The following is a 26,077-nucleotide window of genomic DNA, read 5'->3' as shown; positions in this document are numbered from 1 at the left end:
GCAAGTTAAGGTCTATGGAGCAGTAATAGCAGGAAGTTTGAATAAAAATTTAAAATGTAATAAAAATAAAAAGTAAAAAGAACCTTTTTTTTACAAAAACAGTTTGAAATTTTTGTGAGAATCATCTCCCCTCGCGCCATATAAACTAGAAAAGGATAATCTTCGCTCCTAGTAACAAATCAATTATGGGAAATAAGTTTCGTTCAACCAATTTCGAACGATTTCTAAGACGGATTAAATCTCCGCTTACGCGTTAATAGCTCGAAACATATCGCGCGTTAATTGTCCCAAATTGGTCAAAATGGCCAAAATGGCAACCTTTAAACCCTCATAACTTTACGAAAAATGATCGCAGTTAAAATATCTTTTCAAATTTTAGCTCAAGACAACAATACCTTTTGAGTGATATAAAAAAAATTCCGTTAAAAATAGCTAGTTAAAAAGTCAAATTTTGTCTGAAGAAAACAAACCCACCACGAGCACAAAAATTCCGTTACTTTTAATACGAAATTCGGAACAATAAGACTTGTCCTGGATTTTGGACCAATTCGTGCTCCCATCCAGTGCGATTTTGGCCTCGCAAGAAAAATAACCTATTTTTTGATTTTCTCAAAATTGATTTCGAAAAAAATCAAAATTATTTAATTGAACTTCTTCATATGGCAGTAGGATAATTCAAAGCATTATTTTGACTCGGTCAGTCTTGTTGTTTCGCCTTTGTAAATTACTGATTTTGTCCGAACAATTTTTTACCACCTGAAAAATTTCAATGCCGGAAGCTCAGTTAGAAATTTATTTTCCCGTCCTTGCTTTTGCATAAGCTTATTAAGGTTTTCAATGAGCAGTGTTGCCATTTGTGATAATTGTTGCGGTAGTTATAGTTAATAGAAAACAAAACTTTCAATTTTCTTTTCACGCGAAGAAAGTCTGGCGATCAACCCCGCTCATATATTATTCCAAACTGAAATTTGACGCTTGCAGCTTGATCACAAATTTTGCTCGCAGCTCAGTGGATATCACTTGGTACTTTTTTTAAGGAGTGCGTGAACTTGATCTGGTGTAAATTTATTTTTGTTTGTTTTAAAAAATAGGGTTTTCGCTTTCAAGTCTTTGCTCTGGTTCAAGTAGTTAAATCGTATCAAAACTTAGGCTTACACGTAATTGCATTTGTGTACAATTTTTTATGCCTTGCATCTTGCGCAGTCAATTTTGCTAAAAAGACATATTACCCTAGCCTTTTGGTAGATGGAAAAATATTTCCGGTAGACCCAAAAGGTATCCGCTTCCCAGATTGTGAAAATTTTAGGCGCGATATTGAGAGCATTAAAAATGTCACGACAAAAAATTTTATTATTCACACATCAAATGAATAACTTTTGGATTTAGGACCAAATTAGGAATTAAGTAAATTCAGCTAGGTTTCGTAACCTAATTAGTCAAGACAGTTTTGAACAGTTTCATATCACCAGGCTATCTTTGTGCTCGGCAGAATCGACCAGAGATACTTCACTTCCAATCACCAACAGTCCTAGGGAACCATTTCCGTAATTCGGCTCTGTATAAATATCTTCCGAGCCTCTTTCGAGACCTATTTCATGACTCATTCTTCCGTATATTGCATTGGATTCCAAACTTTGTTCACTCGTGTTTGTTCGCGAAGATGACGTCATCTCCGAGATGCTTTGTTTCAAAGACTCGAGAATCGTCATGTTGCTAACCGATCGTTCTTCGTTTGTCGGCTCGCTGTAGTCGTTGTTAGAGTACGCCGAGACGCTTTGCGAGCGAAGTTTGACCCCGACTCTTGATTTATTCTCCGACAAGTGACTCGTGTAAGTCGTGTTATTGTACCAATCTCTGTCTTCCGAAGCTGATGTCGTGCACGAAAGAGTCCTCGTCTTTGTTTTTCTCTGACGTTCGTCGAAAGTTCTAGAAGATTCGGTTTCGTTCATGTGATAATACGAGTCTTCGATGTCTTCGTAAATGTGTTCCAAACTTTGCTTTCGAGGTCTTCTTTCATTTTGACTCTTAAATGAGAAAATATTCACAATTTTTTTTCAAATCAAAAAAGTTATCGCCATCCCCCCAATTATTTAAAACGAAACAATAAGGTGGACAGAAATCTTAGGTGCCCCTGTGGTCATCGATGCCAGCTTGGTCTACAAGCAACCTTGGAAAACCCCATCATGAAAACTTATACCATGTTAACCTCAAGATTTATAAATTTTAATCTAGCTCCCAACTGAACGCAATTTTAAATGTTCAAAGATCTGATGTGTTTGGTTTTTTGTCGGATTAAGTATAATTTGACTCTTTAAAAAATAATTTTGAGACAAATAAACTGTTCGTTTCAGGAAACTTACTGAGTTTTGGTTGGGATCAGTTATGCTCACAGCTCCTGTTCCAACGTCAAATGTCACCGAATCCTAAAACGAAAAACTAAAAATTCCAGAATTATTCAAATGAATGATTTTATCATAAAACGTTCTCATTGTCGGTATTTTCCGCAATCGGTCCTTTAATTTGATGTTCTAATGCAACCGATTAAAATACATATACACTATAAGCCACGTAACAGTTTTTATGTCCATGGTTAAATACCTGAGATATTGAACTGATCATTACTGTATCTCTTTCCGGTTGAGCTCGATTGTCCACGTGATTGTCAAAACCCGGATTCACGAACCCATTTCTCTTCGAGTGCAAACCGGGCCCACTCGTAGATTCTCGTACACAGCCGAGTCCGTATTTCCGAATGTAAGCAAGTAGTACTAATGCGGTGAGTACGATAAATCCAATCAATAGAAGTAAGATAAGAATGAGCGCAGAAAATGTCGGCCGGTGGGATTGGTCGGATAAAAATCCATCTAAGCAAACGCAGGAAGTTTAATCGAAACCTTTTATTGAAATAACATTTGGGTCGAACTTGAAGAACTTTAAATTCTTGAATACACAGTAGATGAACTGTTCGCTCAGGATCTAGGTATGAATGAAAATCTGGGGTTCTGAATCAGAGGCGGATCTAGCATTTTCTCCAGGGAGGGAGGGGGGATTTTAGGGTGCTTGAAAACTGGTTAAAACTTAAGTGGAAACATTTTACTGTGATTACTGAGACAAGGGAACTAACATCTGGGTTGGCATCCATCCTTGTTGTGGCAGAAGAACGTAACATCATCACTGCAGTTGCACTTCCGAGCACAGTTGAGACCGAAAGTTCCGTACGGGCATTCTAAGAAAAAAAAGTATTCTTCAAACTCTGGATAACCTGGGGGTCTGGATAGCCTCTGCTAATACCGGCAAACTGAATTAAATGCAAAAAGAAAAATTTAATACAAAATTATACAATCAGATAACATAATCACTACAAAGAAATTCATAGTAACTTTTTAGATTGCCCAATTTCCTGCAAAACCGATTGTCCAAAATCAATCCTAGGAGAATTAATCAGAGCTTTCACTGTTGCTACTTCAAAACGCGTCATCATTCATAACTTACCCTCGCTGCATAGTTTTCCAGTAAATCCTTCCACTGTACAATTACAACTTCCATCAATCACATCACATGTCGCCTTGTTTTCACACATGCAATTCTGGGAACAGTCGTGACCAAACAAGTTTTCACCATCCGGGCATGAAATCTTTTCACACCTGGGCCCAGATTGGAACTGATTGCAGATGCAAACACCTGTTTTGGAGTCACAGTCGGCATTAAATGCGCAATCACAAGTCTGAACACAATTTGGACCCCACCTATGAGGGGGGCACTTTTTCTCACACTGGAGGCCTTCAAATCCAGGGGCGCATTGGCAGGATCCAGTGACTGGGTTGCAAGGTCCACTGTTGTAACATTCGACGCATTCTGACTCGCAGTTGATTCCCCAGGTGTTTTTAGGGCATGGTTCTTCGCAATGAAGTCCCTAAAATTACAAAAAAAAATAAAATTCCAGGAAATAATGGTTTCCCTAGTCGATCAAGGGAGGTTATCTTGCAAGATCTTGCAAGAATCTTGCAAGATTCTTTTAAAGAGGATGCATCTCTTTAAAAGATCTTGCAAGATTCTTGCAAGATCTTGCAAGATAACCTCCTTTAAACATAACCTTTTTTTGCAAGATCTTTAAAAATACAATTTTTTTGGGCAAAAACAGCTTTGCACGCGAAGACAACCAAGTAGCGTTTGTGGAAGAAGGAAGCAATCTTAGCTACGCATACATACACACAGCCCGCTAGGCGGTTGCCCCCAGAAAGCTTCTTTTTTTAAAACTTTTTTGTGATAGGCGGCTATCTTCAAGTTTTGATCGACTACTTATACCTTAATCTCTCAAAATAGGAAAAACACAATTTACATCAAAGGAGTAATGAACGCAAGTAAACATTAAAAAATAACACTGACGTTGTTGAAAAATCTCAACTTTCAAAACTCAAAGAAAAAAATAGAAGCCCTTTAAGCTCTTTAAATTTCTAGAACAATTTATGATGGGCGCTTTTTTGATAACATGAACCCGACTTGAGAAAACTGGATCAATAAGTAAAGTTTTTATTTTCTGGAAATCTAAAAAGTAAATTCCACTTTCAAAACTAGAAATCGATAACCGAAAAAACTAAATATCCCCGGTTTGAACTAATTAAAGCAATTCGTCACAAAAATTTTTTGGCCAATAATCCTTCAATTTTCGCAAACCAGTAGCCGCAATAATTGCGAATAAATTAAAAAGATTTGATTGGTTCATACTTTTAATCTCATTGAATAAATTAACAACAAATATGCGACTACTTTTTAACGCATGATTTTTGTCTAATTTTATTCGTTAAGCATTTATTTGAAGTGATGCAAGTAAATTTTTGAGATCAATTCGAAAAAGTTTTGGATTCTCGTTCTAGAAACAATTTTTTTGATCTTACACCTAATTTCTGTTATTTTTTTTTGTGTTTTTCGACAGAAATTTTGGGATGGTTATCTTGCAAGATTCTTGCAAGATTCTTGCAAGATAGACTCCCTCTTTCAAGATTCTTGCAAGATAACCTCCATCTTGCAAGATCTTGCAAGATAACCTCCATCTTGCAAGATCTTGCAAGATAACCCTCTTTTGCAAGAATCTTGCAAGATCTTGCAAGATAACCTCCCTTGATCGACTAGGGTTGAGTTATATTTAACTGTGTCAGTTAAAAAATGTTTGCACTTGATGAAAATTATTCAACAAAAATAGCTATTGGGGCTCTATAAAATGTTATGGGCAAAATTCTTTGCTGAGAATGCACAAAGAGGGTACCACCTAAAAACCTTTACTGGTCTATAGCTATTAGTATCCTTTAGTTGGTAGTGTATTTTCAATTATTTAATAAGGTATATTTAAATCCCTTATTTATTGATTATTCAATTACGATGAAAAAAAATTTTCGAATGAATTTGCACGCAAAAAAGAAGTCAAATTTTGCATTTAAATCAAAAATAAATAATAACAAGACTGCTCGTATCAGGGTAAAGACCTGAATGTTGCGACTGGCCTTTAAGGTTTATAGAGCAGTAATAACGTTAAAAAAATTACATGAAACAAGACTGCTCGTATCAGGGCAAAGCCCTGAATGTTCCGACTGCCTTTTCAGGTTTATCGAGCAGTAGTAACATGAAAAAATTAAATGTTGCAATAAAAAAAAAATTCTGAAATTTGAATTTTTTAAATGAAATCATCCCCCCACACGCCACATAAAGTTTAAAAGAATAGTTTTCGCTCAATGTAAAAAAAACAATTATGACAAATAAACTTCTTTCAACCAATTTGGAACGATTTCAAAGACGGATTAAGTCTCCGCTTGAGCGTTAAGAGCGCGAAATACATCGCGTGTTAATTGTCCCAAATTAGCCAAAAGGGCAATCTTTGAACCCCCATAACTTTACGAAAAATGATCACAGGTGAAATATCTTTTCAAATTTAAGCTCAGGACAAAATTACCTTTTGAATGATATAAAAAAGTTCCGACAAAAATGGCTAGTTGAAAAGTCAAAATTTGTCTGAAGAAAAAAAACCCACCCCGAGCACAAATATTCCGTCACTTTCGTATCGTAAGTCGGAACAATAAAAAAAACAAAATGAAACTTTTTTTTCTAAAATTTGAAATTTTTTATGAAAATCATCCCCCCACACGCCATATAAAGTACAAAAGGATAGAATTCGCTCCTTGTAACATATCAATTATGGCAATTGAGCTAAACTAAGCTAAGCAACCAATTTGGAACGATTTCTAAGAGGGATTAACTCTCCGCTTACCCGTTAATAGTGCGAAATATATCGCGCGTTAATTGTCCCAAATTGGCCAAAATGGCAATCTTTAAACCGCCTTAACTTTACGAAAAATGGTCACAGGTAAAATATCTTTTCAAATTTGAGCTCAGGACAACAGTACCTTTCGAATGATAAAAAAAATTCCGTCAAAAATGGCTAGTTGAAAAGTCGAAATTTGTCGAAGAAAAAAATTCCACCCCAAGCACAAATATTTCGTTACTTTCGCATCGAAAGTCGGAACAAAAAATTAAATTAAGTCATATGAAACATTTTGCTAATTTAACTTATTCAAAAGTAAAAACCGAAGCTTATCTGCAAAACTGAAAATTACTATTTCAAACTTCATCTAGTAGCAATTCTTTTTAGTTTAGCTGATTTATGTTTTTACGCTTTGTCAAGATTGAGGAAATAATATTTTGGAAGATATTTCCAAAAAAAAACAGTCATTATTGTTTACGAACAATCCACCCTGGAGCACATCTGCACCCCCCTCCAGCAACCTCTGGAACACACTCCCCCTCATTGTGACAGGGACAAGACTCACTGCAGTTGACACCACTGGATCCAGGAGCGCACAGGGAACTGCAAGTTGGGCCCTGGAAATGAACACGCAATCATAGAAATGTTCACTTAAAAACCGTGAAATGTTCACTTAAAAGTCATGACAACCGAGGTTTTTTAAAAATATAAAGACTGAAAAAGACGGACGCATTGAAATACGACTGCTCATCAACATGAAGCTCTCTTTGATCAAGCAGCTTTTCATTTTCAGTCAAATTTTGCCAAAAGAGATTTTTTTCGCCTGGCCCTTACAAGCAACATCAAGTAGTGGGTGTTGAAAATTGAGGCAGCTAGCGTGTCAATGGGAACAAGTAGTTCGACTCAAAATAATTTATACTTATTGTCAATAACGACACGTTTTTATTATTAGCAAAGAGAACTGCAGTAGTATAATTTTGAATTAGCATAAATTCAGTCAGAACCTCAACCACACACACACACACTTGTAAAATATATACTAATCAGTTTTAAAAAGTAAAGTTTTACTGATTGTTCAGTTCGTTATGGTTTCGAAGTTAATTTTCATCATTAATTATTTGCAATATTATTATTATTGTTTCAGTTGTGACTTCAGGTGGGTTTACTGGGCGGGTTTGTTCACCAAGTACTGTTTGTTGCTGGACTGGACATTGTCTCCGAACTTGTATTCCTGCTGCTTTCCGTCCCATCCAGATTGCCATCCCTGCTTTCCGTATCTCGGCTCATTCATGAACGCCGACACGACATAGTTGCAAGCCGAAATCACGTCCCAAACGGGGAGTCCAGAGCACTCTCGGATCGCGTTCGCGTACGGGGGCAACTCGGTGCACTCCAGAAGAATAGCCTTGACCTTCGGGTTCTTCTTAAGAGTATCGTTCACAAGTGCCACCATACCGGGTTGCACTTTAGCGACGTCCACCTTCTGGCCGAGAGCGACAGCCTCGAATCCCGGGATGTTCTCACAGCCGAGGATCTTGACTCTTGGGTCTACGAAAGAGAAGCCACAGGCTTTTTCGAAAGCTGGAGCCATGTTTCCTAGGGCGACTCCGTTCGCAGTCATGACAATGATTTCGTCGTCAGGAGAGAGAGTAGCTTGGATTGATTTCAACTGGAGGAGAGAACTCATCACCATGCCAACAGGGACACTCTTCTTGATTCCCAGCGCCACTTCCTGGAAATACACCATGAATCCACAGTCTCCAGTGATGACGTTGACCTTCTTCTCATTTATGAGCCAGTTGACAGAGTCGATAAACCTCTTCTGGACGTCAGCACTCATCTTTCCGGACTGGGCCATTTCGAAAGTGAGTCCTGGGACTACTTTGTAGTAGACATCGTACCCGTAGGTATCCGGGCAGTCGATGTCTCCGCACGCCGGAGGGTAGTCGTAGTCCAATCGGATGACGCCGAGAGTGGGAGCTGGCTTCAGAGGCATTTTTTCCAAGATTGTGCTTTGAGTTTTTTTAGTGAGCTACTGATTTCCAAGTTAAAGTTTCGGAAAGTGAGTTTCTATAAGTTTGAATGAAGTTTATGATTTTCTTAAATCTGTCGTCTTGGTAAGTCTCGAGAACTGTTACAGATGTGAAAAATTTACCACTGGTTGGTCAATGTTTAAAAATTTATCTGTAACTTGCAAAATATTCTTTGCTAGTTTCCACCGTCGGATAATTTCAGAAGTCCGAGTATCGCTGGTGCCAAATGTATTTTAAGAGAACTTGGCAGATTGACAGATTGGCTATGATAACTGGGATTTTCATTGAACCAGTTAGTATTCCTTTGACATCAATGGAAACATATTGGGTATAAGAAGTTTTGCCAATTTTTTCCATTTTTGTCATTTTGAGTGGCAGCATCATAAACGCTATTTTAAAAAATCAGCGCTTGATAATCAACGCTAGTATTTAGTTTTGATAAAACTTAACTTGGCTTAACGTAAAAGTTTTGAATAACTTACTAACCCCAATTTCAACTACTTGTCTGGCTGTCAATTATAAGACGTAATACTCCTTTTTTCAATTAATCCAATTTTACCTGTCTGTGAAAAATCTAATCTAAAACTAGGAGCTGATCTAATCTAGGGCATCCCACAAGGAGAAGTTTTGCCCAAAAAAAAATTTGCACACATTTCTTGGGTTGACCAAATTGTTTGCCAAAATTGCTTGGGTCTTTTGGAGAAAGTTTTGACCAAAAATTGCGCTTATTTCACTTCCTTAAAAATATGTACCAAAAGCGCTCATATAAAAATTCAATGATTAATCGACCGGAAATTCATGCGTAATATAGAATCAATCAGAATTTTTTTTAAATTTGAAACTGTAAATAGATACATAAAAGTGCAATAAATAAGGTTTTCCGGTTTGACTTAGAGTGCCTCTCTTTCTCTGTAAACCTTATTTTTTCTTATAAAATTCATCTCTAAAATAATTTTAAGAAATTTTTTTCGTTTATTATGAACTGTTCTGTTTTTATATTGTTTTTAAACATATTCATAAATGCTTTTTTTAGTGTACTCCGCTGTCGCAATGTACAAAGCCGGACAAATATATCTTCATTTCAGTTTTTCGACTCCGCATTTGCCGAAACTATCTGCACGATCAAATTCATTTCAAAAAATCTACTTTTTTCATTTCAAAAAATCTACTGTTTCAAAATTCGGTGAACGCCACAAAAGACACTTCAAGCTCACATGGTCAATCAAAATCGTCGTTGTATTAATCCTTAAATAATTTTCACTACCTTTGTTAAAATTTAAACAACATCTTGGGATCAATTGAGCAAGCCCCCCCCCCCCCCATTCTCGTCTGGGGGGGGGGGGGGGGGTTGCTTCGTGGGGTTTATAGCTCAATAGGCACTTAAGTCATGTTTATAACCAGTTGAAAATAGTTTGAATGAAGTAAAACTGTGAGCCGGATCCTCCAAAGAATGTGCAACAACAAAGATTACAAATCAAAAATAACTTTCAGAATGAAAAAACTAATGAAACTGCTGCACATAAAGCCGAATTTTTTGTCCTAAAGGACGCAACAAGGATTCCGCAACAAGGACGCTCCCTTTGTTCTTCTTTTGTTCTTTCATTCTTTTTAACTGTTTCCCCAAATTAGGCTATTATTGCGAACACTATTAGGGGGCTGCGATGAACCATTTTTTGATGTTCAAACACAAGGTTAGAGCACTAACCGTGGTAGCTTGCTCTATTTGAAGCAATTTTCGCCCAAAGAAACATTACGAGGTCAAGCTGTGCACTGGATTGGTAACCAATTTTGTCTCTGTATAATCTTGAATTTCAGAGACAAATCTTCAAACATTTAAAAACTTCGGGAAACAGTTAAAGAGAATGAAAGAACAAAAACAGAACAAAGGGAACGTCCTTGTTGCGGAATCCGCTTACAATTCACAAAACGCACAGTTTGGCCTCGCAATGAGATTATTTTTATAGAATTTTTTTTTCAGAAATTTTTCTTGATACTGGTATGGAATAATATTCAGTCAGTCAATTGATAGCGTGCTATGAACACACTATGAACCATCTACTCTCGTTTGATAATGTCTTTTTTGTAGCGTTTTATTGTTTTTGCTTGGGGAGATAGGTCAATTGGTATCATTACGGGGGGAGAACATAATGAATTTCACCAGACCGCATGAATCCCTCGAACTGATTTTGACCTTTTGCACGGAAAAATTGCAAGAATCAAAGACTTAAAAAACTAATATTCAACACTTGATATCAAACATTGACCTCAAAAAACGAGCGTTAATTACAAAAACATGGTTCTTAAATGTTTTTGGGAAAATTGTTAAATAAGTTACATTTATTGGAATGTTAGAAGATCTAAAATAGGTAATATTTGTAGAACTTTCAGCTCAAATTGTTTTCAAACTTAACTTCAGCCTCAAATTTCTGACCTGAAGTTATTTTTGAGCTATTTCTAACAAGTTTTGTGCATTTTTCAGCAACGCTTTCAATTTTTTTTTGCGATTAACAAATGCAGCTAATGGATAAAAATATTCTCAATTGAAACATCAATATTTTTGTTCTGCTTTTTAATGCGTTCTGCTTACTAATAAATTCCAAAATTCCAAATTCATAAATCAGTTTACAACTAAAACAGGCTTGAAAACTTAACAAAGCCAACAGACAGTTAAAAGCGTTGATTAACGAAGAAAATGCAGAGAAAAAAAAACAATTTTAATTTTCAAAACTTTCTACGCTTTTGAAACTTTGTATAAAATGTTTTTGAAATTCCTTTGTTTCCAGGGCCAAAATTTTTCCACAAGATAAACCAAAACTGAAGAATTGTGATCCATATAAAAACATTTATTTCGCTGAGAAGTCTAAAGGAGATCAAAACACATTTACGAAACAAAGTCATTCAAGTCTGTTCGCATCATTCTAACTCAGTTAAACAAGCTGATCAAAATTCAAACCGACAAATAATCAAATATGAGGATGAACCATCTTTATGGCTTTTTCCTGCGGGACAAAAAAAGCAAAAAAAAGCAACAGGATTTCCCCCCCCCCCTCACCAAATAGACCAAACTAAGATCATCCACCCCAGCGCTTAATATAAATGAAATTTGATAAGCCCTGTATGTTAAATGCTCGATTCTGATTGGCTGCAAAATCCCAATTTAGAATCAAATTAACACCTCCCCCCCCCCCCCCCCCCCCCACGGCTTGAGGATGTTAACTTGGTCCAATCAATGCCACCTATTCAATTTTCTTCACAATAATCATTGCCACTTAACAAGATTTTTTTCAAAGAAAACTCAATTGGAGTTTTCAATATCGTAGAAAACTTACTAAATCTAAAACAAAACCAACATACAGTTGAAAAAGAGTCATAAAGGCGAGGATAAAAAAGTTTCAAAACTTATTAAAAAAAAACATATGGAGCTTGAATTATTTCGAAAACACTTTTTGATTAACATGTTTTTATAAAAAAAAACTAAATTTGAGAAAACGGGATTAAATTACTTTATCCGCTGGTAAATCTGAAAATGAACTCCTATTTAAAAATTAGAAGTGGGTCGCGCTTTTCGTGACCTCCTATTTTTGAAATTTAAAAAGAACCGCGAAAAAAAACCAACTTTGAGCGTGAACCATTTTCAAGGCCTATATGATCGTCTATGGAAAAAGTTGCAACTGCATGTAATATTACCTGAAAAATATGAGGCTTATAGTTTTAATAGCAACCCCCCACCCCCCCCCCCCCCCCACACACACACACACACACACACACAGGAAAGTTTTCGCTGGCATCAATTCATTTTGGAATAACCTTAAGCTCAGCATTAAGCGTTGCGTGATATTTATATCAGAAAAAAATCTAATATGCGCATTGTTTAGAACAAAACTATTCATAAGAAAAAGAATTGCACGTTAATTATGCAACAGAAAAATTTCCATTGAAAATATGTTTTTTAATCGCTTATATGTTTTTTAAACGCCAAACTTTCTGCGTGTTTCTTAGGTACTTTTGAAAGCTTTCCTATTCTCAAAAAATCAAATTGAATTGATGCGAATTGCGAGCTTTTTTTCCAGCATTGCTCAAAATTTATTTCTTAATTCAAAACATATCATAATTGTGAGGAAAATGCGCCTAAAACAACTTGCCTAAAAAACAAAACAATCTTTATAGGAAGTTTACAAGAGTTTACAAGATAGCTAGGCCGGAATCCACACGTCATTTCTTGAAAGATCTTGCAAGAATCTCACAAGAGCTTACAAGATTTACAAAATCTTACAACATAGATCATTAATGCAAGAATCTTATACGCTCTCAACCTGGTCAACTAGGTTTTCTATAAGCTAGCAAACAAACGCCTTTTATAGCCTGTTTTTGTTTTAAATTTACCTGAGGCGCAGAAAACATGGTCAAAATCGGGTCTTTATTTTGATTTTTTTTGAGCTCAAAAAATCAATTTGGTGGGCGTTAAAAAATTCGGCAAATTACACATGGGCGTTAAAAAATCCGTGGAATTACACATATATGATATGTTTATCGCCTTTAAAAGTCATACAATGACAGGTTATGATTGGTCTGTTTTTCTTGTATGGTGGTCGCCCAGATCAGACGATTTCGAAACCCTTTTCACAAGGCGTCAAGTTACAAAAATAGATAAAAATCTGACCTGGAATCCGTCTTTGCATATACACTTTCCATCCACGTGATCACATCTCAAAGTGTAATTCTGTTCACATAGGCATTCATTTAGACAGTCCTCTCCGTAAGACCACACATCGCATGATTCGTCACACAGCTCCCCCTAGAACAAAAAAAAACTAGCGTAAGCGGGAAGACTTTCATGGCAACAGCGAATGATAATTAAAAAATCTATACAGCCAATCAGAATACAAAACAAAATAGTGTAGACAAGGCGTGAAAAAACTTAAGGAATAATAATAATGATAATAAATTCTTTTGAGTTGTTCCATGTGGGTAATTATTAAATTTACAAACCACTCCAACAGTTTTACTGCCTGGGAGAGCACCAGTGAACCTACAGCTGCAATCTCAAGTGTCTAAGAGCGAAATTATATAGTCATTTTTTTAAACTTGGGTGAGATATAAAAATAACTCAATGTTTGATCTTGATTATTTGATTTCATTTTAAGTGATTTTCGCTTAAAAACGAGAAAAAATGTAGGAAAAACTGTGGGTAAAAAATTTCGCATCTTACCTAACTAACATAAGATATTTCTTTGTTAATATAAGAGCTCTTCGCTTGCCAGAGTGTAGCAGTCCAAAAATTAAAAGTGAATGTTTCAAGTTGCTGGGAGGGAATGTTCAAGCAAAGTAGGATAGTTTATACATTTTCATAGCCTAACCAGTTTTAAATTTTCATAGCCTAAACTGTTGTATTTGAGTTTTTGTGTACACCTAATTCTTTTGCTGTACTATTTACTTGATAATTCGTAACAAGTTTTAAAAAATTTGAGAACTTAGAACACTTTTTTCACTAGTCCGAAAAACGGCGCTCTTGAGCAAAAAAAACAGCTTAGGGTTTTTCTTTTACCTGCAATTCATAAAACGTGATTTGTTTGAACCCTTATGCTGTGTTGTTCAAAGCAGCATGTTGTTCAGCGTGCATGTACGTTTTTATATTTGAATATGTCGTAATTATAGCCTGCATATAGTGTTTCATGCGTTCCTGGTTTGAATTGACACTCTTGATGACGGTTTGAAAAACACCTCCTCTGTAGTCAGACAATCTAGCAAAAAAATTAATGCTCCTTCTTTGGGTACGCGCACCGATACAACGCAAATGTTAGTGGGAGTAATCATGCCACTTTTGTTAACCGCTGGCTTCATTTCAGCTTACAAATTGGGCAATCTTTCGGACGAGTATGATTGTAAGTAGTTTATTTGACTCTCAGCTTTTGTCTAACCGTAAGGACAACATTGTGGTTTGGAAAATTGGTACAATTGCAAATAACTGCAGGCAGGAGATTCGTTGAGTCACCCATATATACGACCAGCTTTTACGGAATCGAACTCTCTTTTACGCGATCAATATAGTTTAATTATGATATTTAAAAAAACAAATTGTGTTCGCTGCTGCATTTTGAGACATCCCGTCATCAAATAACGAAATTAATAATAACACCCGGTCCTTACACTTGGATATGTCTCCTATGCTCTAAACCTCATATTCAACTTTTTCGGCTGAAATTTTTTGATTGTCTGGCTTGATCATTGAGGGCCGGCAAAAGTTTTACTACTTCATGAAAAATACTTCCGCTTTAAGTCTCAACGTTTTTGATACTCAAAAAACTGCTTCCTGATCCAGTAGGACTATTCAGTTGGTCCAGTTGTGAAGACGATTATAGTGTGTTTTTAACAAAGACTGTTTTATTTATATATAAAAAAACTTTTTTGCTTCCTTCAAGAAATTTATATTTCAATTATTTAATCAATTTGGAACATGCGATGTAGGATGATTTAAATTTTTACTTCTCTAATCAACTTCAAACGCAATTCTATGTAAATTGTAACTTCCTTCGGACAATTATGATTGCAATTAATTTATTTGACTCTCAGGTTTTGTCAAACCGTTAGGACGACATTGTGGTTCGGAAAGTTGGTACAATTGCAAATAACTGCAGGCAGGAGTTTCGTTGAGCCACCCATAATATACGACCAGCTTTTACGCGATCAAAATCTTTTTACGCGGTCAATATTGTTTAATTATGATATTAAAAAACATTGTGTTCGCTGCTGCATTTTGAGACAATCCGGCATCAAATAGTGAATTTAATAATAACACCCAGTTTTACTTGAATATGTCTCTTATGCTCTAAGCCTCATATTCACCTTTTTTCGGCTGAAATTTTTGAATTGTCTGGCTTTATCATTGAGGGTCGGCAAAAGTTTTACTACTTCATAAAAAATACTTCCGCTTTCAGTCTCAACCTTTTTGATACTCATAAAACTGCTTCCTGCTCCAGTAGGATTATTCAGTTGGTCCAGACGTGAAGACGATTATAGTGTGTTTTTAAGAAAAAATGTTTTATTTATATAAAAACAACTTTTTTGCTTCCTTCAAAAAATTGATATTTCGATTATTTAATCAATTTGGAACTTGTGATGTAGGATGCTTTAAATTTTTACTTCTCTATTCAAACTTCAATCGCAATTCTATGTAAATTGTAACTTCCTTCGGACGAGTATGACTCTCAGCTTTTGTCTAGCCGTTAGGACTAGCCGTTAAATTGGTATAATTGCAAATAACTGCAGGCAGAAGTTTCGTTGAGTCACCCATAATATACTACCAGCTTTTATACAATCGAACTCTTTTACGCGATCAATATTGTTTAATTATGATATTAAAAAAAACAAATTGTGTTCGGTGCTACATTTTGAGACATCCGATAAAACCAAAAAACTTCATGGCTTGAAACTTTTTGAGCCATGAAGTTTTTTCTGATTTGAGAAAAGAGTCCCAGTGTCGAGAAATATTGGTATCGCAAAATCAGACATCACAAAATTTGATGCCACTTAATTAATTCGAAATGAACCAAGTTTTATTTTACTGTATCTTTCATGTTATTATATTTATTGGCTATTTTTCATTCTTGTAGTTTTTGTATAAATCAACCGCCCTTCACTCAAAAAGGCAAAAGCAAATTCAAAAATATAAAAATTTGATTATAAAAAATTATTTAATTGTGATACGCATGTTGTTCATACTTACACATCAACCAGTTTTCATGTTCTTAGTACTAATTCAGTATGCAATTTTACAAAGATGCTCACTGTAGCTACAAAACTCGAAATTTGGTAAATCTATTCAAATTTTATTCTGCTAATCATTCTGAAATACAGTCAGTATGACCAAAAAAATGTTCAAAATTTTTGATTTTAAAACAGGAAAAAAGTAACAAAAGCATTTGTCCCTTACCTTGAAACCAGGGGCGCAGGTGCAGGATCCATCTTCTGGGTGGCAAATGGATCCTTTCTTACACTGGCATTGCTCTGTGCAACTTTTGCCAAACAATCCAAGACTGCACGCTAAAATTTCAGACACTTTTGAATTGACTGAATTTCAAATTATCTAAAGAAAAAATTCATTATTAAGTTGATAGTAACAAAAGAGACACGCCTTTTTTTAAGTTTTCTTCCAAAATCATTTTGTTTGCAATGATACCGTTAGGTGGATTTGGGATTCAACCTCTGATGGTGGTTTTAATATGTATTAAGTGGATTTTTTAAAAATCAGTGTTGTGTTATACCCAAATACAAGTATATTAGGGAAAGCATAGTAAATTTTAATCTAGAATAAATTTTGAATCTGAAACAACAGCAAGAAATTTATGTCTTGCCCTTAATTCAGGGGGGGGACGCAGAACTTACGTGAACATGTTCCTTCTTCTGTTTGATTGAAGCCGCTGCAACAAGCCCAAATTGTAACTTTGCTTTCACTCTCCACTGTTTTGCACTCTTCTGTGTACTCAATTCTGTTAAAATTAAAGAGCTGATTTGAAAATTAATCGTCGAATTTGTTAACTTGCAAAAACAAAAACGATTATGTAGATTAATTAACGAGAAAACGCATCAAGTAGCCTGTAAAGATTGATTTGAGGCTCTAGAGCGTAAAATTTTGGGTCTAGCGAAATAATTTTTTTAGCTTTTTTTTCTTATTTTGCAGGAGCCATTAAATGCTGCGATCTTTTGCTATTTAGGGCAAAAAAAATACTGTACGCAAACACTGCCTTAAATAATTTTTTATAAGTTTTTCAAGTCTGAAAGATTTACATTCCGCACTGATGTATGCATGCATACATAGGAAAAAAATCGTCTTCGGGATCAAATAAACCTTTCTTAAACCTTACTTAATGAGTAGGTGATCAATTTCAAGTAGCTCTAGAGATTCAAATTTAGGTCTGCCGAGTGATGCCTGGATCAATTCTCTTATGATTTCAATTTTGCCTGAGTAAAAGATCAAATAGCAATCAAAACATTTTTGGTTTGGTTTTGCCCTCGCGTTTTCAAATTGGCATAATTTTTGAAGTAAGGCGCACACATGCGAGAAGTGTTTTAGTCCTGTTTCATACTTGTATCTACGAAGAATGCAGACGTGAAAACAATTTTAGAGGCATATTGAACAACCTTAAAAGCCTTTATGATATCCTCTACATGTTGAGATTGGGACCAATTTTGAGTTTATGTAAGTGCTATCAATTGTTCTAGATAGACACCAGTTTGAGTTTATGTAAAAGCTATCAATTCTTCTTTCTGTCTGAGGACATGCTGTCTTGACCTTGCGATCTCTAATGTCCGATGGGATCTGAAATAAAAGAGTGCAGTAAGATTTCGATTTGATGCCTAACAGTTTGTCTACAATACAATTTATTAACAACCTTTTTGATTTTCTAAACTTACGACTTTAACATGGCGCAGCCAGCAGAGAAAAAAGGAGGGGGGAAAATCCACTAAACATAGTAGCATTTTGGGAAACACGAACGCCAGAACCTCCAATCTATTGGGAGGAGTGTTTATTAAATTTCATTGGGGGATGATAGCAAAATACAACATTGATCCCAATGATTTCTACTTTGCGAGTACTCCAAATACGGCGGCTATCACGGCGTTGCCTGAAGAAGTCAATGGAAAAAACCGTCTCGATTCGGAAAAGAAGTTAAAGTCTAATCTATATCTTTGTATCGGAGACAAGGCGCAACGGATATTCAAAGCACGAAAACCGACGGTTAACATTAAAACGGTACGGTACCCACGGGTCCTGGATGAGATGCAAAATGTTTTCCAACGTGAGAGGAATGTAACTCTTGAACGGGGACTCTTCTACGGACAAAAACAACGTGAGAACGAAACGTTCAAAAAATTTCATGCGGAGCTAAGCCCCCTAGCAGGAAGATGTGATTTTGCAAATACGGCCGAAAATGTTCGTGATATTTTCATTATGAATATGCGGGAATCGGATTGCCAACGAGAATTATCACGATCAACTAAGTTAGCTGAGGAAGTTTACCGGATCGCCTTATCATATGAACGTGGTGAGCGCGCATACAAATCATATACGGGAAAACCAGCTTCATCAGCTCCGGCAATCTCAATAAAACAGGAACCGGTAAATAATATAAGAAGGGGACAACAATTTTTTCGAGGTCGAGGACTAGGGGGACGTGGAGGATACACCCAAGGATCAAGTAGTAGTGGGGGAAGCGGAAATAACCGTAGGTGTTACAATTGCGACGCACCAAATTTTACCCTGGATCACATCGCGAGCTGTCCTGCAAAGGGAGCAACATGTAACTCGTGCCGAAAATTGGGACATTTTGAACAAACATGTCGAGGATTTAGAAGAGGTACTAACCAATGGAGAGGACGAGGACGAGTCGGATTGATTAGGGAGGAAAATGAGCATCATCAGAGTACGCAGAACGTAAATGAATTAAATGAAGACCCAGTGTCGTGGGTGAACCAGCAGGGGTGCGGGGAAAATGAATCCATGACGTCGGGATCGGACGACTACATGGTAATGTCGATAAAAAAGGAAGAAGAATGAGACTGAACTGAAGATCCCTGGGGCCCGCGTTCAAGTTGAGGTGTCAGGTAAGAAGATGTGGTTGTGGATAGATAGTGGATCCCCAGTGACTATTTTCAGCATAAACGACCTAAAAACAACATAAGTTGAAGCAAATATTCAACTACAGCCGTCAAAAGAGGAATTTCTGGATTACAATAACAATCGAATAAACATACTGGGGAAAGTAACAGTGATGATGTCATTAAATGGCTGGGCAGCACCAGCACAAGTGTCAGTAATTTCCGGAAATCATCAGTCAATCCTGGGGCGCAATCTGATGGGCACCCTGGGCCTCGAGTTAGTCCAACCGAAGAAAGTGATGGGAATCACAGGGGAAGGGATCAGTCAAGAGGAGGAATACGACGAATTGCAAACATACATCTGTAAGTTGTATCCAAATTTATTTACTAGGATAGGGAAGATCCGGACTGCGAAAGTAAGAGCTGAATTTTTTGAAAATTTGAAGCCTATACAACAAAAAGGGCGCAGGGTGCCAATCAGTCTACAAGATAAGGTGGATAAAGAAATTCATCGGCTGATGAACTAAGGGCATACCGTAAAATTACAAGAGTGCTCAGATAAGTATTTCGTCTCTCCTATCGTCATTACAGTGAAAAAAGACGTAAGTATAAAATTAGCACTGGAATCAAGAAAATTGAACAAACAGGTACACAAGAATAAGTACCAAATGCCAAATATTGACGAATTAATAGACGGAGTAAGTCAGATTATCGCGGAAAAAAAATCGGGGAATGTATATTTTACAACATTGGATTTCACATATGCGTACGGACAAGTCGCATTAGAACAAAAAACGAGCGAGCAATGCAATTTCTCACTCGTCGGTGGTAAATCCACGGGGACTTATCGTTTTAAAAACGGATTTTACGGACTTACGTCAATGCCGGCGGAATTCCAGAAGGTAATTGATAATTTAATAAAGGAGTTCCCCCAAGCTAACACGTTTATTGATGATATCTTAATTGCTTCAAAAGGAACTAAGATCGAACACATTGCGTTGGTGGAAAAGATATTGAAAAAGCTGGATGTCTCCAATGTCGCGTTAAAATTGCGAAAATGCGAATTTGCGAAAACGGAGTGCGAAAGGCTCGGATTTCGAGCTGGGGAAAGTGGTATCACGCCCATAGTAAGAAAAACACAAGCAATAGAAGACTTGGAAACCCCAAAATCTCGAAATCTGTTGAAATCTTTGATGGATTCACTACACAGTTTACACAAATTTTTACCCAATTTTGCAGAATTAAGCGCACCGTTTAGGCCACTACTGAGTCAAAATAACGATTTTGTCTGGACACCCGTTTGCGAAAATGCGTTCCAACAATTAAAATCGCTGGTTGAAAATATTGTCGAATTACGACACTTCGACATACACCGTGAAACTCGAATTATTTGTGACGCTAGTCATGATGGCCTAGGGGCCGTTTTAGAACAGTATGGCGCATCCGGGTGGCACCCGATTTCGTTTGCATCCCGTTATCTTAATCCGGCTGAGAAAAAATACTCCACAAACGAATTAGAATTACTCGCGGTAGTGTGAGCCACGGCAAATTTTTGAAATTATATATACGGTCGATATTTCACAGTCATGTCTGACCATAAAGCGCTACTTACATTGTTGAATTCGTCACCGAAAGGAAATAAAACATTCTTCAGTCGATTAACTCGATGGTATGATCGACTGGTGCCATAAGACTTTAAAGTTGAACATAGACAAGGGTCGAAAATGGGGATGGCTGACTATTTGTCTCGGTTTCCGTCCGCAGAGGCACCCGAGACAAGTCATTACGATGAAAATTTTACAGTAGCAAAGATAAGAATGATAAACGCGGCGTTGAGGCCCAAGGATAAAATGAAGCCTAGGGGTCAGGAAGTGAATAACATTAAGCCAAAACCGACCGTAGGGGGCGAACAGTCATGTTTCGACACAGCAAAATCAGTTTCATCAAATGAGAATGAAAGAAAAGACGAATATGCAAATGTTCACCGTGAGCACGAACGCTCAATAGAGGGCGTGTTTACATGCAACCGGCGGTTAACCAATCAGCGTCGAGATATTTGCATACCGGCGGAAATATGCAAATACCGAAGAACGAGTTTCAGACTTTGTTCTCATTGCTTAAATTACAGTTGCAAGCATAAAAAATTGATCAAATACTATCGCAATCCTTCCAGTTCAACTAATTACAACAGCAAGCCTTCTACGTTGGAAATTTACAGGTGCAAACCACCCATCTTACAAGATTACAGTCAAAATCCACTTACTTTGAAGATTTACAGTAGCAAAGATTACAGTGAAAAGCCATTTACTTTAAAAAAAATTACAGTAGCAAAACCCTAATTCGGGAATAACTTGAGTAACTCAAAATCAAAAAAAAAACGAGCAATTCGCCTGAGAAAAATGATCCTCCAACTTCGGCCATTGTCAACACATCAACTAATTTGGGATATGTGAATCTAAACGTTGTACTGAAGCGCCTAAATCAACCTCCTAGCGTTAGTTCGGATTCCGATATTGAAATGATACCACCCGAAAAACTTGATATTAAACAGACTAATTCTAAAAAACTAAATACAATTATATCTTTTCCACACCAGTTCCCCGGTTTATCTTACCCACTTGTACAAAATGAAAAATGGATCTACTCTATAGTGCCATCGGATAGTAAAATAGTGAAGAAAATTGAACACCCGGAAGTTTTGAATTTAAAATTGATTGAAGCAAACATTGAAAAAGACCCAATTATGAAAACCATCGGAGATAACATCAGAGACAAAAACCCACGAGCAAAGAAGATTATTACAAGATTAGGACAATACTACGCCCAGCATTACAACGATTTCGCAGTACGTGAGAATTGCCTGTGGATGGACGGCCGGATAGCAATACCGAAGGATCTATCATCAGCAATCCTGAACCGCCTACATTACAACCATCATGGGCGGGACAAAATGTTCGCTGCCGCAAAGGACGTGTGGATTCCCCTGATGCATCGAAATATCGCGGCCACAGCAAAATACTGTAAAAGTTGCTTAGAAGCAGGTAAAAACCTTAAACCGGACATTCCGAAAAGTGACATGGGGTAAACGTATGTTCCTAAGGAACCAAATGATTTGGTCCAATTAGATTTCTGGGGTCCAGTAAATTATGTAAGGGGTCGGAAAAAGTATGTACTTGTAGCAGTAGATACCTTCTCGCATTGGCCGTCGGCGTATGTTTGTTCAAGCAATAAATCAAAAAATGTATTTAAGTTCCTGAGGAAGTACATAAATACTCATGGACACCCAAGCAAATTGCACACGGATCAAGCCACGGGGTTTTTCTCTAATGAAATTCAAAATTTCTGTAATTACGAAGGTATGGAACTTATTAAATCTCCGGTTAGGGATCAGCGCGCGACAGGAATGGTTGAACGGACTATTGGGTCGATAAAAAATTACGTGTTGACTTATCTTCAGGAAAATAAAAAGTACAAGTTTGGAGCAATGATATCTCGTGCGCTTAGTGCATTACGTTTCGTGCCACATTCTAAAACTAAATTAACGCCTTTCGAAGCATATCATGGTCGAGAAGCAAATACGGCACTGCGAAACTTAACGAAAAAGCGGTCATTGAAAACGTTTGCCAACAAAAATTGAAAAATTGACTAAGCATACGGTGCAAATGGAAAAAGGGTCGTTACTAAGGCGGAGTGGTGTGTATTTTAGATCGGCGGCTGAAGAAAGCCTAATTGAGAGTAGAAGCAAGGAGTGCACCCCAGGACCGAGTAGAAATGTACGTAGTACCCCGGCCCCAAGCGAATCCAACAAGTATAAGCGCAAAGCCGAGAAGGACCGAACCGCAATGGAAAACGCAAGAAGATCGACGAAACAACGGATAGTGGAATACAGTGCGGACGAGAGCGAGGACGACGACAACGAAGATAGTGAGTGGGAAATCGAGCGAAGTGAACCAATTATATGTGCGGCGAACGAAGGAAAGGATGTACCGTCGGTAAGGGAGAATTCACCACGATCCGTTGGTGGAAAACAAAATAAAAACCAGTGTGAAACAGCGACGAGGAAATCAACACGACAGAGACGCGGAGTTGACAAAATGGGGTGGGTTATGATCCACCGAATAGAACACAAATGAGGAAACTGACAAGAAAGAGAAAAATAAACCTTAAGAGAGGTTTGGCGGGTGAGAAAACTCAACGTAAACTAAAACTTATCTAGTACATTTATACAATACCAAATAGTAACAAAGAGTTGATAAATTTTATCTACGCTCTAAAATTTATTTGTGGTTGCCAGAATGAGATAGGGACCAGTTTTGAGTTTATGTAAGTGCTATCAATTGTTCTAGATAGACACCAGTTTGAGTTTATGTAAGTGCTATCAATTCTTCTTTCTGTCTGGGGACCTGCTATCTTGACCTTGCGATCTCTAATGTCCGATGGGATCTGAAATAAAAGAGTGCAGTAAGATTTCGATTTGATGCCTAATAGTTTGTCTACAATACAACTTATTAACAACCTTTTTGATTTTCTAAACTTACGACTTTAACAATGTATTAAAGACAATTGATGTATAAATATAGGTGCACAATTTTATGTCTGTACGTTCCTGGATTCCAGAGACAACCCTAATCGATCTTTGTTTTAGTTTATTGGAATTTTTATCTAGTTTTGCAACTCTAGCGGTTACATTTTAATTTTTTATTTTTTTCTCTCAAAATTTTGATTTATGGAGTCAATTAGCTTGAGATATTTTGTTTGTTATTTTTACTTAAATCCGATAAATATTTATGTTCATTTTATTATGAAATTATATTGTTCTTTTTAATCTTGATCTGTTCAAGTATTTGAATGTTTCTACTTGCTATTGGTAAAGTGTCTACTGGCAAAAAAGTTTACTTGTCTTCTTGTGTAAAGTTTTTTTTTCACAAAAAATCATGTTTTTAAAGAGCTTGCTAGAACTAAGGTGATCTTTAGAGGAGGTTGTCTTGCAAGATCTTGTAAGAATCTCGCAAGATCTTTTAAAGAGATGCATTTTCTTTAAAAGAATATTACAAGATTCTCGCAAGATCTTGCAAGATAACCTCCCTAGATCATTTAGCGAAATCTTTAAGCATGTTAAAAATTTGTTGGAACGATCAAAGGAAATAAAAGAACAAATGAAGAACAAAGGGAGCGTCCTTGTTGCGGAATGCTCTAACGATCCCGAAAATGCGCAGTTTGGCCTCGTAATGTTCGCCTTTGAAGGTTCGGAACATTTTTTGGCATAGCGTGATTTTTTTTCCGATGCATTTGAACACCTCAAAAAATGCTCGAAGGGGATCAAACGTGATATCATACTGAAGCATTGATTCTGTTCTCATACGACTTCAAAAACGTTCTTTCAGTGACAAGAAAGTTAATCTGACTAATTTCGTTTTTCTCGTTTTTAATAATAGCATTTCAGACTGAATTTTGATCCAACTCTTAAAACATTTTTGAAGTTATTTGGCTATTAATATCTAATTCTGTTTAGTCTTTAACAATTTTGTTTCAGCCTGAAAAAAAAAACAAAAAAAAACAACATTTACCTTTTTTTGGTGCACTGGAAGAAGTCGAATGGACTCAAACAGAAGTCCTTCTTGGTAATAGTCACAGGTATCCTCTCACACACTACTGATGACGTCACTAAACTGAAATACATGTGTAAAAACGGTTAATAAAGAGTAGATTGAAATCAATCATAACAAAAAAAACTCTCCCCTCTTTTTTTTCTATTCGTAGAAGTGGGTTCGAGTGGGATTGCGTTGAATTGATCATCTAAAATAGTAGATTTAATAAATTTTTTGATTTTCTAGAACAAAAACAATTGCCGCCGTGTAATATCATTAAAAAAGTGGTAAAAGGACTTCTCCAAAAACGCTGTTGAGGCAAAACTGAAAACTATCACGCAAGAAAACGAGTTCCCGACAATTAATTTAGAATTATCGAACATCAGTAACTTCGGACTGTTTAAAGGACTTCAATGCATTCGGTTCTTCTGTCATGCGAATAGCCCTCAGTTATGCGACGAGGAAGGAGACTTGAAGTAACAGCTGGGCACTAAGGTGTAGATATACGACAGGCAGGTACTTCTAGGGCAACTACCCTTGATCCGTATAAAAAACCACTTCTGAATATAATAAAAATTTCTTTAAAAATCCTTGCCAAATGTTTGTTAAAATAAAAACTTCAGGTAAATAGGCTACTCACATTTTCTGCTCTGAACAAGCATTTGAGGTCACTTCGGTTATTTTATTCACACTGCCCTCAGAAATAAATCCACAAAGCGCTGTTAATAACAACTGAATTAACATTTTGCCCAATTTGAGCATTAAAAAAACAAATAACAGCAAGGTAAGAATGAGTATTTCAAATTGATGCTAAAATTGATAACGAGTGCAAAAGTTTATAGAATCTAAGATGACCTTGAAAGTTATGACCTTGAATGTTAATTCTCATGAACGAGAGAAGAGTTTGAGATAGCGGCGGTTGGAAGAAACCGCACCATTACTGAAACTGACGGAGCCGCAAACTGCTTTCGACAGACACATTATGGAAGAAATCTGAAGATTTTGTTCTTCTTTAGTCAGAAATTTGTCTCCAAGCCAAGACGATATCGTCAGAACTTTTGCAAGAATTTCTTTTTGCAAGTTTGGCGTTAGTTGATTTTGATGGACGAAAAGATTTTTTGTTCTTTTGAATTTTCAATAGGATGTTCAGTAAATTTGATAATAACTTTTAGCTAAATTGCTACCAAGAATCAAGTTTTGCTTCCAAGCTTTTAACTCTCCACCAGAGCCCTTCGATGGCCGCGACATAAAATTGCTCGTCCTAATTACCAGCAGAAGCTGTTTTCAAAGCTGTTTTTCAATACATGATTTTGACATGAGTACGTTTAATTGTTCCGACCATTTAGAAAATGGGGAGAAACTTTGTATTCGGGTGTGTTTTAATTTTTCTTTCTTTTTTTTGTTCTGACCATTGAAAATGGGGAGGAAATTTGTATACAGGTGTGCTTTATTTTTTAAATTTTTGGTTTTCCACGAAAAATCAGGTACCACAAATAATCATGGGACTGGGTTGTGTGAAGAATCATATTAAAGCCCTTTCAGTTGTGATTCGAACGACATTGGAAAATTTGTGAAAATTTTTCATTGAAAATTGAAAAAGTTTCCAG

The 26,077-nt window shown here is 36.5% G+C and overlaps 2 protein-coding genes across 2 annotated transcripts in view; both read right to left on the bottom strand.

The window, feature by feature from the left end:
* Positions 1-5,337, bottom strand: part of LOC134850915 (IQ domain-containing protein E-like) — a 71,493-nt gene extending 66,156 nt beyond the window's left edge. Inside the window, exon 1 of the mRNA XM_063866715.1 lies at positions 5,328-5,337. The gene's annotated coding sequence lies outside the window, so the exon portion shown is untranslated. The remainder of the gene's footprint in view (positions 1-5,327) is intronic.
* LOC134850914 (multiple epidermal growth factor-like domains protein 10) lies at positions 1,333-25,319 on the bottom strand. Its single transcript, XM_063866714.1, has 11 exons — positions 25,111-25,319; positions 24,450-24,551; positions 16,669-16,772; positions 16,217-16,326; positions 12,947-13,081; positions 6,736-6,870; positions 3,493-3,913; positions 3,125-3,226; positions 2,599-2,864; positions 2,361-2,423; positions 1,333-2,024 (listed from the first exon to the last, which is right to left on the bottom strand). The coding sequence occupies exons 1-11, from the start codon at positions 25,230-25,232 to the stop codon at positions 1,458-1,460; spliced, it is 2,127 nt and encodes a 708-aa protein (XP_063722784.1). The 5' UTR covers positions 25,233-25,319; the 3' UTR covers positions 1,333-1,457.
* Between the last annotated feature and the right edge of the window lie 758 nt (positions 25,320-26,077).

The sequence above is a fragment of the Symsagittifera roscoffensis genome, chromosome 7 (assembly GCF_963678635.1).
Source record: "Symsagittifera roscoffensis chromosome 7, txSymRosc1.1, whole genome shotgun sequence".
Classification (NCBI taxonomy): Eukaryota; Metazoa; Xenacoelomorpha; order Acoela; family Convolutidae; genus Symsagittifera; species Symsagittifera roscoffensis.
The sequence above is the reverse complement of the archived record's forward strand: the minus strand, read 5'-3'. Positions and strand labels throughout refer to the sequence as shown.

Bases quoted from the DNA above. Each gene is read 5' to 3' on its own strand.
- LOC134850914 (XM_063866714.1), bottom strand. From the start codon at position 25,232: ATGCTCAAATTGGGCAAAATGTTAATTCAGTTGTTATTAACAGCGCTT. The intron at 24,552-25,110 runs GTGAGTAGCCTA...CATGTATTTCAG, and splicing joins GCTTGTTCAGAGCAGAAAAT to TTTAGTGACGTCATCAGTAG. The intron at 16,773-24,449 runs GTAAATGTTGTT...TAATTTTAACAG, and splicing joins TTCCAGTGCACCAAAAAAAG to AATTGAGTACACAGAAGAGT.